The sequence below is a fragment of the Myxozyma melibiosi genome (genome assembly GCF_037950935.1).
Source record: "Myxozyma melibiosi strain Phaff 52-87 chromosome Unknown BZA70scaffold_4, whole genome shotgun sequence".
Lineage (NCBI taxonomy): Eukaryota > Fungi > Ascomycota > Lipomycetes > Lipomycetales > Lipomycetaceae > Myxozyma > Myxozyma melibiosi.
The window spans coordinates 278,196-289,224 of record NW_027042918.1 but is presented as its reverse complement, the minus strand read 5'-3'; the positions used below and the strand labels follow the sequence as shown (position 1 = coordinate 289,224).

At 52.8% G+C, this 11,029-nt stretch overlaps 6 protein-coding genes across 6 annotated transcripts; 2 read left to right on the top strand and 4 right to left on the bottom strand.

Annotated features, from left to right (window-relative positions):
- Positions 1-730: 730 nt before the first annotated feature.
- BZA70DRAFT_288956 (aspartic peptidase domain-containing protein) lies at positions 731-1,976 on the bottom strand (the record flags this gene model as incomplete). The annotated part of the gene is made up of 2 exons (XM_064914077.1): positions 731-769; positions 834-1,976. The coding sequence occupies 2 exons, from the start codon at positions 1,974-1,976 to the stop codon at positions 731-733; spliced, it is 1,182 nt and encodes a 393-aa protein (XP_064768803.1).
- Positions 1,977-2,723: 747 nt separating this feature from the next.
- BZA70DRAFT_141301 (uncharacterized protein) lies at positions 2,724-3,980 on the bottom strand. The gene has a single exon (XM_064909632.1). It carries the CDS (start codon positions 3,605-3,607, stop codon positions 2,855-2,857), a length of 753 nt encoding a protein of 250 aa, XP_064768802.1. The 5' UTR covers positions 3,608-3,980; the 3' UTR covers positions 2,724-2,854.
- Positions 3,981-4,625: 645 nt separating this feature from the next.
- Positions 4,626-5,350, top strand: BZA70DRAFT_237425 (5'-AMP-activated protein kinase beta subunit, interation domain-containing protein; the record flags this gene model as incomplete). The annotated part of the gene is made up of 2 exons (XM_064910415.1): positions 4,626-4,774; positions 4,840-5,350. The coding sequence occupies 2 exons, from the start codon at positions 4,626-4,628 to the stop codon at positions 5,348-5,350; spliced, it is 660 nt and encodes a 219-aa protein (XP_064768801.1).
- A 96-nt stretch (positions 5,351-5,446) lies between these two features.
- Positions 5,447-7,248, bottom strand: BZA70DRAFT_276993 (uncharacterized protein). The gene is made up of 3 exons (XM_064912390.1): positions 6,318-7,248; positions 6,026-6,253; positions 5,447-5,946 (listed from the first exon to the last, which is right to left on the bottom strand). Exons 1-3 carry the CDS (start codon positions 7,113-7,115, stop codon positions 5,482-5,484), a joined length of 1,491 nt encoding a protein of 496 aa, XP_064768800.1. The 5' UTR covers positions 7,116-7,248; the 3' UTR covers positions 5,447-5,481.
- Positions 7,249-7,405: 157 nt separating this feature from the next.
- BZA70DRAFT_256603 (domain of Kin17 curved DNA-binding protein-domain-containing protein) lies at positions 7,406-8,467 on the top strand. Its single transcript, XM_064910810.1, has 2 exons — positions 7,406-7,618; positions 7,678-8,467. Exons 1-2 carry the CDS (start codon positions 7,531-7,533, stop codon positions 8,352-8,354), a joined length of 765 nt encoding a protein of 254 aa, XP_064768799.1. The 5' UTR covers positions 7,406-7,530; the 3' UTR covers positions 8,355-8,467.
- BZA70DRAFT_276987 (saccharopine dehydrogenase) lies at positions 8,468-10,199 on the bottom strand. Its single transcript, XM_064912389.1, has 5 exons — positions 10,160-10,199; positions 9,968-10,053; positions 9,748-9,874; positions 9,572-9,682; positions 8,468-9,511 (listed from the first exon to the last, which is right to left on the bottom strand). The coding sequence occupies exons 1-5, from the start codon at positions 10,165-10,167 to the stop codon at positions 8,500-8,502; spliced, it is 1,344 nt and encodes a 447-aa protein (XP_064768798.1). The 5' UTR covers positions 10,168-10,199; the 3' UTR covers positions 8,468-8,499.
- Positions 10,200-11,029: the final 830 nt, after the last annotated feature.

The window sequence follows — 11,029 nt, the reverse complement described above, 5'->3', positions numbered from 1 at the left end:
CCACGGTCTCGGAGCGCACTGTTTGGTTAGCACACCGCCAGAGCGCTGGGTCCTGGGTCGTTGCCTTGCCACAACGGTATAGAAGGATGTTGAGATGTTCAAAAGAGGTATGGAAGTGCAGATGAGTGTGGAATTATGATATTAAAGAGGAAAGAATAAAACTTTTGACGCACACTCATGAGGTCAAATAACAATAACCCAAGACCATAGATAAAGAAATAGAAGAGATAAAACAAGAACCAGTACAATAACAAATAACAAATAATCGTCTAAAACAAGTCGTTAACATGATTAAAATGAATAACAAACAATCGCGTGTATAAGATCAAATCAGAGCAATATAAAAAATGGGTTTGAGTTGCACGTGGATTCCACGCCGTCGCACTCACAGAGGCCGACCGATTAACCGAACCCAACCCCGCTCCCACGCGCATTCCCGCTCTTGTTTAAAGACCTGCAACCACGTGCGGAATCAATAAACAAACGCTGACTCAATCTATATTCGCGACGACCAAGACAGATGCGGGCAGCCACGGCGTTGAGGTGGCGGACGGGCCGCTGGAAAGCGGAGACGCGGCATTCAAACTCCCAAAAATAACAAATGTGTGAATAGTAAACCGTCCCATGACACCAAATAAATCGAAATAAATGCAGAAATTAGTGAAGATGCAAGAGATTGTGGACATGTAGTAAGGTCCGTAGTCTATGTATGATGTATGATGTAGAGCTCTTAGCTCGTAGTGCGGAATCCAATGCGCTTTTGATCAAACTAGAGAATAGTCAGCAGTTGCTCTATAATCAAATAAATATCAGCTTGAATAACATCAACTCACATCAAAGACAGATAAAACACCGCGCAGAAAAGGCTCGCCAATAACCCAGAGCCCAGCAAGATCGGCCTCGACAACAGGGCCGACGCAGTATCCAGACGCCTCCTTGACCTTGCCCAGCGACGCATCCTTGATCGGGAACAGCCAGCCCGCGTGCTCGATGTGGATCTTGGGATCCTCAAAGCAGGGATACGACCAGAACCCGTCCGCGAGAGGCTGCGCTCCAGAAATAGCATTGTAAAACATGCGCACGTCTTCGGACGGCGCGAGGATGAACGGCGAGTTGACGTCGATCACGCCCTGGATGTTGTCGATGACGGTGTTGCCGTCAATCATCAGACTCTTGAACAGCATCTGCCAGAACCCGTAGGTCTTGAGCGGAGCGTACAACGGATCGTCGACCTTGTGCGCGACTCCACCGATCGAGAGCACGGCGCCGCCCTTGGGATCGTCTTGGATGTACTCGATCGCGAAGATTGCGTCGGAGAGCTTGTTGGTGGCGACAGCGCTCTCGAAGAAATGCGGCAGTCCGGTCTGCGAGAGCGACGAATGCGCAAGTCCAAGCATGCCTCCGGATGGGTTCAAGGTGCGCACGGTCGAGGGATGCGGAGTGCAGTGCGCAAAGTCGATGGAAAATTTCTGCTCGCCAATCTCAAGGGCCTCGTTCGAGCCGACGCAGTCCTTGAAGACTAGGCGCGAATCGGTGAAGTAGGACTGCGAGTTCTCTGATCTGAAGCGCGTGCCGCGGACAGAAGTCGTGGACTCGACCCAAAAGTCAGACGAGGTCATGTCGATGTCGAAGAAGATGTCCTGCGCGGGCGAGCCCAGTTTGAGGTTGGTGAAAAAGGTACCATCGGCGCCGATAGGAGCGAGCTTGTCGGGAAGAGTGACGGCCTTGCGAACGACTCTGTTGCCCTGGAGTTCGCGCTTTGTGCGGTTGTAGCGCTGGAGGGAGGCCCTGAGCAGAGCACGGAAGCGCTTGAGGTTTGCGACGGAGTCGGGGGTGTAGACGCGGCCGCCGCGACGGCCGACGGCAACTTTGGCGACGACGGATGCGTCGGGGGAGTCGTTGCCGTAGTAGGGCACAGCAGCAGCAGCGAGAGCCGCGAGGAGGAGGAGAGCGAGCGGGAGCAGCCTGAACAACATGATTGCAGGGATTGTTGCGAGCAGGCGGAGGAAGAGGCGGCGGAGGAGGAGAGGATTAAAAGGGATGAGCAGAGCAGGTCGATTGCTTGATGGCTGCACAGCGCTGCCACCCCTAGACCATTCCTGTTTGGGACTAGCGCAAAGTGTAATTGAAACAGAGTTTGCGCAGCAGAACCTCAAGCGCGAGGTTGCGGCTGGAGATATGAAGAGAAGAGAGAAGGTGAAGAGAAGATGAAGAGAAGAGAGAAGATGAAGATGAAGATGAAGAAGAAGAGGAAGATAATAATGATGGAGAAAAACAAGAAGAACAACAAGATCAGAACAAAAACAGAACAAAAGAATTGCATTCAAAATGAGTGAAAAAGAATCCACCGGCTCGAGCTCTGCCTCCCAGTCGACTTCGAACTTCCTCGTTCGCCACACCTGCTGCCTGCTATCGTCCTCAGCTCACATAGCAGACTGCTCATTCTCATTCCCGGTCCTCACAGCAGCTGCATCTTCTTCTCCTCTGCAGCTCCTCACCGCTGTCAGCAGCAGCAGTAGACGCAGCAGCAGCGCGCAGCGGCTCGCAGTTGGCTGCAGGAATGGAAATCCCATATTGAACCATGAGCCATGAAAAACAACCTTCTGTCCACCAGCCGAACTGAACCGAACCATCGAACCCGAACCATTTGAACTCAATCCATCGAAACGAGCTGCCTCTGATATCTCATTTGCCGTAAGATTAGTGACTGTTTCTCCTTCTTCAATCTCGAATAGTTGCAATCTTCTATTTCCGTCGGATCAAACATGAAACAGAGGAAATCATTACCTTCTTCGCCGGTTCTCTTGGTGCCGCATCTTCTTCTCTTCTCTTCTTCGCTTAATATCGCCCTTTATCATCTCATCTGCAGACCCTGCCGCTTTTTGCCGTAGCTTCTTCGTCGTCCTCGCTCCATAGTCTCTTCCTCGCTTCTCTGTCCCTCTTGCCGTCTGTTCTCGCTCCCGCTTGCATAAACCTCCTCCTCCTCCTCCTCCTCCAGGATAGTACTCGGAGGCGTCATCCACCCCCGGTCGTACTTTAGCTCGTACCTCGTCCTTTGATATACCTCTTCCTCCTCCTCCTTCTCCTTTTCGGCCTTGTTTATCCTCGCCTCATTCTCTGCATTCCTCGCCGCTAGCCTCTTAGCCCTCTCCTCGTCATACCACTCCCGGAACCCGTCGTAGTCAATCTCCTTCCGCCGGCTCGCTTCCCGGCTCTCTTCCCGGCCCGCTTCCCTCTCCACCCCATCCTCAAACCCTCTCCCTCTCACACTCACACTCACCCTCGTCTTATTTGCCTCTTTCCGTCGTAGACTTGCCCCGTTAATCTGCAGCACAAACTGCGCCGCCGCAGACGACACCCCGAGCACGATCCCGACTGCGATCCCGATCGAGATCCCCGTGAAGAAAAAGAAATACAACGGGTCCAGCGACGCCAGAATCACTCGCGCAAAACTCATCGCCCGCACGACCGACCACATGAACCGCGCCAGCACCGGGATCGGCCAGAATACTCCGCGTATAATCCGCATCACCAGTCGCAGCGGGATCACAATCGGTGCGCTAAGAATCCGCCATAGCAGCCAGACATACACACTGCTGCTCCACATTCTCAGCCTACTCTTCTTCCTCAGCGTAGATTGTCTTGAAGACTGATTGATTAGTCTGGACTCTGCTGATATAGATCCTTGCTGATAGCTGCTGATCTCCTTTAGGACCCTTGCTCGTCCCAAACTGTCACTGCAAGAACTCACTAATCAATAGCCAAGATATCATCTCTCGTAGCAATCAAGCGCTGATCTCCACCTCATATGCTATTAAACAGCACAATCAACAATCAATAATCACCGTCAATCAGCAGTCATAACACTCAACACCTCCCGCTTTCTGTGAACTACAACTCTTGATCTCCACAAACTCTAATCACTCCAAACTTTAACACTTACCCGGCTCAACTTCATTCCTGCCTCTCATCATCATCATCCTGCCAACTCCACTCCTCCCATCACCACCTCCCCTCGCCCTTCCCCTCTTCCATCTCCACCTGGCCTCTTCTCCATCATGGGCAACTCGTCCTCACACGAGCAGCCGCGCGTGCCAAACGCTGCTCAGTCCGCAGACCAATCCGCCGCGGCGTCGGCGGTCACCAGCCCTGGCGACTTTTCAAATCTCGAAACCACAGACTCGTCCCGGATCGAGTCCTCTTCGTTTATAGACAAGAACGCCGGCGATGACTATTTCTCTGCGCCGCCGACTGCGTCTACTGCTGCCGCCGCTGCCGCTGCTGCTGCTGCTGCTTCTGCCGCTGGCGGCGGCGGTGGTGGTGGTGGTGTGGCTACCTCAGCTGCTGTTCCCACCCGTCCAAAGTCAATAATGAGCTCTGAGAGCATGGACTCCCTCCCGACCGCCTCGCACTGCGAAGAAGCCAGCGTCGACGACGACGAGCTCATCTACCGTCAACGAACAACCGGCCCGGGTCTCGACGACATCCGCGAAGGCCACGTCGAGCACGCCGAAGACGTGAGCAGAGATCTGCAGCGCGTACGGCTGAGCGATACCGCGGATGACACGTCCGTGACTGATAAAGCGGCCGAGGACGTGTCGATTCCGGCGAAGCCGGTGTCGAAGATGCTCTCGGGTGAGGAAATCGATTTTTACTACGGCCAGCCGAGTGAGCAGGCTGTGCCTACTGTTATTAGCTGGATCCATGGCGGCAAAAAGGTGTACGTCACTGGAACATTCACCGGCTGGCGTAAGATGATCAAGCTTGCCAAGAAGTAATTATCCTCTCATTATCTGTGTACTTGTGTACTGCACTCAAATACTAACATAATATTTCCAGCGGCAATGACTTCTCGACCGTCATCAACCTCCCTCCCGGCACCCACCGCATCCGCTTCGTCGTCGACAACGAGCTCCGCTGCTCAGACGCCCTGCCGACCGCCACAGACTCAATGGGCAACCTAGTAAACTACGTCGAAGTCGCAGCCATCGAACTCCCCCCTCTCGAGCGCGAGTCGCAGATCGAAGACGAGCAGTACGAAGACGAAGTGCCCGTCGCGCCCTTGCACTACACAAACGAGATCCCCGACATCTTCACGAACCCGTCCTTGGCCGAGAACCAGATCAACGAGGTGTGCGACGCGCCCCCGTTCCTGCCTCCGCATCTAGAAACCGTCATCTTGAACTCAAACTCGACAGAGAAAGACGACAGCAGCGTGCTGCCGATCCCGAACCATGTCGTCCTGAACCATCTCGCGACAACGTCAATCAAGCATAACGTGCTCGCTGTCGCAAGCGTGTCGCGGTATGCGAGAAAATACGTTACTCAGATCTTATATGCCCCTCTGTGAATAGTCTGCTCATGTATATTTTGTATCTGTCTTTTCATTTTCGTTTATATGGCATGCGGCGTCCTTTGTGATTATTTTTATACTGTTAATACATATACATCATCTAGATCTGTACAAAACTCTAGCTACTTTTACGCCATCCGAGCCCGCTTCGTCGGCCGCGAAGAAATCAACTCCTTTGACTTGTTCACCCGAATCTTCCAGTCCTTAACTTTCTTAATCGTCGCCTCGAGAATGCGTTTCTCACTCAACCTAACCTCGATCGCGTTCCTGAGATTCAGATTCTGATCCGCTTTCGTCTCCAGAATCAGGTTCTCGTCCGTAACAACGTCGGTCTTGTACATATTCATTTTCTTGCGCAGGATCGAAAGCCACAGGTCCTGCTGCTCGGCCGACTTTAGCGACTTGCGCGGGATCGCGCTGACGGCTTCGAAGCCTTGCTTGCGCAGGTCGCGGAACGCGGCGGGCTTGAGCATTAGGATGTAGGTTAGCAGGAGCGCGGAGGTGGGGATCGCGCAGGTCGAGATTGTGATTTGGATTGAGTCGTCGAGGAGGTCTTCGTCTTGCTGCTCGTCGTATTCGAGCATGAAGTCCATCTGGTTGTTGTCAGTCTCCTATTCTTCTCTCTCTACCACAACCACAATTATAAAATCAGAAAAAGAAAGAGTGGCATACCCGTTTCTTCAAATGCAGCTCCGAAAGATTAACCCCAGCGGCATCGATCGCGATCTGCGTCGGGATCTCGACCACGTCGTTCTTCGTCTTTCCGAACCGCGTGTAGCCGTACCGGCGCAGCAGGTCCGCGTTCGGAAGGTCGCCGTACGTGTTGAATATCTGCTCGTCTTTTGCGATCGGTTTTGTCGCGCGCATCTCGAGTTGGTCTTTGGAGTAGAAGAGTTTGGCCTGGATTGCAGTAGAGTTAGTAGGCGGCAGTGTAGGAGGGGTGGTAGAATTGTGGGAGACATACGTTGCAGAGATCAGAGTCTCCGTTGAGCATGTCTGCAAGCGGCACCATCGCTTTCAGAAACTTCTCGTCCTCGTCGTCGTCTTCTTCCTCCACCACTTCCTCAACCTCAACCACCTCATGCTCTTCATCCACCTCCATCGCGTTCTCGCTCTTATCCCCCTCCTCCTCCTCATCCTCCTCGTCCGACTCCGCCTCGGGTAACTTCGTCACGTCCTCTTCCTCGTCCTCGTCCTCAGGATCCCGCTCGACATCAAAGCTGTATGACAGAATCACGCTACCCATCCGATGGTACGCCTCCAAACTGCAATCCACCTTGCCAAACACACCAGGGTACTTGTCCATCAACGGCTTCACCACATCCCTGTACGTCGTCTCCGCCTCCTCCTTCCCCAACTGATCCAGCACCGTCGTTCCCGCCAACTCACCCAGCTCCTCCTCGCTCCAAAACATCGGCGTCGTAAACGCTCTCGGCAGCACATCAAAGTACTTCTTCCACCGACTATCCGCCCGATCCTCCGCCATCATCGTCACAATCAACCCCGTCCACCGATCCAGCTCCGCGATCTCCGGCACCCGCGCCGCGATCCCGCTGTTCTCAACACTCAATATCGTCGTCCGCGGAATCGAAAACAGCACGTCGCCCTCGGCGATCTCGGTCGTCGCGAGCACGGCCCGGCCTTGGTTCTGGGAACGCAGGTCCGCGAGTTTGATTGATGACGAGATCTGAGCGCCGGGCTCGGACTGGAGCCAGGATAGGAAGGCCTGCGAGCGGGCGTCGAAGTCGTCCTGGTTTGTCATTTTCCTTGTCGTTTGATCTGTTGCGAGTGGCCTCTATAGAAGTCTATACAAAGAAACTATAGCTCTTAATTTAAACAGAGTAGTTGTCTATTATACAGAACAACAGAGCACCCCACAATTCTTTGAATAAAAGTCTGGATATCAAAAAAAAAAACCTCGACGAACGCGCGTTGGGAGATGCAAAATAAAAATAATAAAAAAAATAAACTGCGAATTTCCATAGTTCTGATTAAGCAGCTGCCCCAGAATAAGTAGAATAGTACTAAATGTGGTAAAAGTGCTATCCTGGGGATCAGAGTAAGATCAGTGGGAGGATTAGTGCACGCCACACCTGCCTTGATCATCTCTCTTCTTTGCTCCACTCCACTTTTCTCTCCGTTTTTCTTTTATTGAAGACAAGTGATAATACGCAAAGATGGGACGTGCAGAAGTAGGAACGCCGAAATACATCGCAAACAAGATGAAGTCGAAAGGTCTCCAACGACTCCGCTGGTATTGTCAAGGTACGTCATCCCCCGTCTTCCACCTACCCCGAAATCTACCTCTGCTAACACACCACCAGTCTGCGAAAAACAATGCCGCGACGAAAACGGCTTCCGCTGCCACACGCAGTCCGAGGCGCACGTGCGCCAAATGATAATCATCGGCGAAAACCCACAAAAGAAGATCTCCGAGTTCACGCAGCAATTCGTGCGCGACTTTATCGCGCTGCTGCGGTCCTCGCACGGCGAGAAGAAGATCAACGCAAACAAGTTTTACCAGGAGTACATCGCGGACCGGAACCACGTGCACATGAACGCGACGCGGTTCGTGTCGTTGTCGGAGTTTGTAAAGTATTTGGAGAACGAGGGGGTGTGTAAGGTTGAGGTTGATGAGAAGAGTCGCGAGGGCGGGTTCACGATTGCGTATATCGATAATTCGCCCGAGGCGATCAAGAGGCGGGAGATCGCGCAGAAGCGGGAGAGGAGCGGGGATGATGATCTTGAGCGGGAGCGCAGGTTTCTGGCGGAGCAGATCAAGCGGGCGCAGGAGGAGCAGGAGAAGAAGAAAGAGAGCGAGAGTAACAGCAATAGCGGGAGTGAGGAGGTCAATAAGCAGGCGACGAAGGAGTTGCAGAGAGAAGGAGAACAGCCGATTAAGATCGGGTTTAGTCTCGGCGGAGGGAAAGCTTCGGGACTTGCAAAGAGGGCACCGGCTGTGCCGCTGAATAGGCCAAAGAAGCTGCTGAAAATGAAATAGCCTACATGTACATCATCTTTTGTTTTGAGTTATGATCTTTTGTTTCTTTATTTCTTTATTGGGGTTCAGGTGGCGCACTATTTCAATCTATTGTCAACAGCAAATTGTATTATATCAAAAAGTACATAGCTACAGTAAACATCATCTAAGCAAGCGTCTTCTCAACCATGAAGATGCCATACTTCTCCTTCAAGATCTCTCTGAGCGGGTCACAGATCTCAGGGCTGTACGGCGCAAGAATTCCAGTCTGCTTGAAGTATCCGTCCAAGATAAGCTCGGCGGCGACCGCGCACGGCGTGCCGACAAGCTTGGCCATCGACGAGTATCCGCTGGGGTCACCGTAGTCGGCCAAGGTCGACGTTCGCGTCTCGGTCGTGCCGTCGGCCCACTCGATGCCGAACTTGTGCTGCAGCATGACAAAGTCGCGCTCGCCGGGGCCGTACTGCATCAGCTCCTCGAGCGTGGCGCAGAGCGTGTCGAGCGCGTTGCCCTTGGGCGTAATGGGCTTGTCGGAGAACAGACCGAGCCACTTGAGACCGTTGAGGATGGTAGCCTTGGCCTCGGCGCTGGGGAAGGTGGCCTTCGCGTCGACGGCGGCGAGCAGGTCGGCCTCGCTGGTCGAGGCGGCGCCAATGAGCTTGGCGAAGGCCTCCTTCCAGGGAATCGGCGACTTGAGGAACTCCTTCTCGGTGTCGTCGAGCATGCCGAGGTCGACGAGGACGAGGGTGAAGTCGGTGAAACCCTGGTAACGCAGGGTGCCGCGGATGACGGTCTCGGCCTCGGGAATCTTATAGAGATCCTTGTAGATGGTCGAGTCGCGGTTTCCGTACGCAAGGAAAGCGTAGCCGGGGTAGATGAAGTACGGCTTTGCGGACTTCATCAGGTCCTTGCCCTGGATCTCGACCTCCTTGCCGTCCTGGTAGAACTTTGCGTTGTTGCGGAGCGCGAGAAGCACGCCGCGCGACGACCACGAGAACTTGTAGCCGAGCGGGTTGTCGGAGTCCTCGGGCGCGGGCAGACCGCCGCAGTACGACAGGAAGGACTTGACCTTGCCGCCGGCCTGGTGGATCTCGTCGATGGCCTTGACGGCGTACAGGTGGTCGATACCGGGGTCCAGACCAATCTCGTTGAAGATGATGGTGCCGGCCTTCTTCGCACTATACGATAGTTAGAGGCTGTATATCAGATAATGAGAAATGATAGATAAATGAACTAACCTCTCCTCAAGAGCCTTGATAGCGGGCGAGACGTACGAAGTGGTGAGCACGTTCTTGCCAAACTTGATAGCCGCAGCAGCGACGGTCGCGTGGTAAATGTAAGGAATCAAACTACCAGCCATAAGTCAGCACTCTGTCCACCCAACACTTTTTCAAGACAATCGCAAAATACACACCTGATAACAAGATCAGCCTCGGAAACGGCAGCGTCGAGCGCAGCAGGATCGGTGACGTCGAGCGAGACGGCCTTGGTGCTGGCGGAGGAGCCGGCGAGGGCCTGTGCCTTATCGAGAGTACGGCATGCTGCAACGAGTCCAATTAGCCCAATTGTCCCTCTTCAGTCTTCGCTCTTCTTATTCCATCTCTAATTCATGCAGATTTATCATTTATACGTACCAACGGTGACCTCGGTGTTGGGGCGAGCGGCGAGGATGTCGACGGTGGGCTTGGCCACAAAGCCAGAGCCGAGAAGAAGAACTTTTCTGCGGGGAGCACACTTGTCATTAGTTTTGTCCACGCAACAAAATACACTTGGAAATAACCAATCCAAACAACTAAAACCAAGCAAAACACCCCGAATTGACTTACTGAACCATGATTGCGCTAATTCGTAGAATGTATTCAAACTGCGGATGAAAATATTCAGCTCCGGAAGCCAGAACTCTTTCAATTTCACAATTTCCGTGGTAGAAACCCTAACCGCCTCCACTCGGACTTACGAGGCCACTCCGGTCGGGGCCACATTTTCATCTTCGCCTCGAGCGGTCGCCTACGAGAGGCCCGTGGGGACACGGTCCTGCTTTGTGAGGTGCTTATCGCTGGGTGAGGTGTGAGGTGAGAGGGGCAGCGAGATATCAGCGAGAAAAAGCAGATTGAGAGGGTTATAAGGTCTAGAAGAGCTATCTCCTCGCTCTGGTATATCAAATGATATCAGCACTCGTTTGCTGGTGATGAACATACTAGCATCGAAGCAGTCTCTATGTCCATGATTGCGAGTTGCCGACAACATACGTGCTCAGTCATGGAAGATACGTCGGTGAATCTAGTGACTGCATACCTCAAAGCACGAACGAAGGCTACCTGCATCTGAAGTTGATGCCAGACTCATTGACTTGAATATCATCTCTAACTTCTATCAATCCAACCTCCTCATACTCTTTCTTCAACACAAATCACACAACAAACCGAACAACCAGCAGTCCTAGTTCAAGCTGAAAGAAATGCTGCACTGCAACGGCCACCCTGACATTTGCGTCGAACCTGTACAAGACGGGTGCAGATTCCTATCTCCTGTGTTTTGCTGTTCAGCCTTCATAACTTGTCTTTCTATATCGATACACAGATGACTGAAATACTAGTCACATACACTGTCTCCAGCTCTACAAATCATACACATACCTTCTACTCAATCAGCGACATCACTTCTTTCAATTCCTCCTCCTCCTCCACCTACCTCCT

What these genes read in the sequence shown, in the direction of transcription:
- BZA70DRAFT_141301 (XM_064909632.1), bottom strand. Translation starts at nt 3,607, where the DNA reads ATGTGGAGCAGCAGTGTGTATGTCTGGCTGCTATGGCGGATTCTTAGC.
- BZA70DRAFT_276993 (XM_064912390.1), bottom strand. Translation starts at nt 7,115, where the DNA reads ATGACAAACCAGGACGACTTCGACGCCCGCTCGCAGGCCTTCCTATCC. An exon ending in GAGACTCTGATCTCTGCAAC is followed by an intron (nt 6,254 to 6,317) that starts GTATGTCTCCCA and finishes ACTGCAATCCAG; the next exon opens with GCCAAACTCTTCTACTCCAA. An exon ending in AGCTGCATTTGAAGAAACGG is followed by an intron (nt 5,947 to 6,025) that starts GTATGCCACTCT and finishes GACAACAACCAG; the next exon opens with ATGGACTTCATGCTCGAATA.
- BZA70DRAFT_256603 (XM_064910810.1), top strand. Translation starts at nt 7,531, where the DNA reads ATGGGACGTGCAGAAGTAGGAACGCCGAAATACATCGCAAACAAGATG. An exon ending in ACTCCGCTGGTATTGTCAAG is followed by an intron (nt 7,619 to 7,677) that starts GTACGTCATCCC and finishes ACACACCACCAG; the next exon opens with TCTGCGAAAAACAATGCCGC.
- BZA70DRAFT_276987 (XM_064912389.1), bottom strand. An exon ending in CAACACCGAGGTCACCGTTG is followed by an intron (nt 9,875 to 9,967) that starts GTACGTATAAAT and finishes GACTCGTTGCAG; the next exon opens with CATGCCGTACTCTCGATAAG. An exon ending in ATCAAGGCTCTTGAGGAGAG is followed by an intron (nt 9,512 to 9,571) that starts GTTAGTTCATTT and finishes ACTATCGTATAG; the next exon opens with TGCGAAGAAGGCCGGCACCA.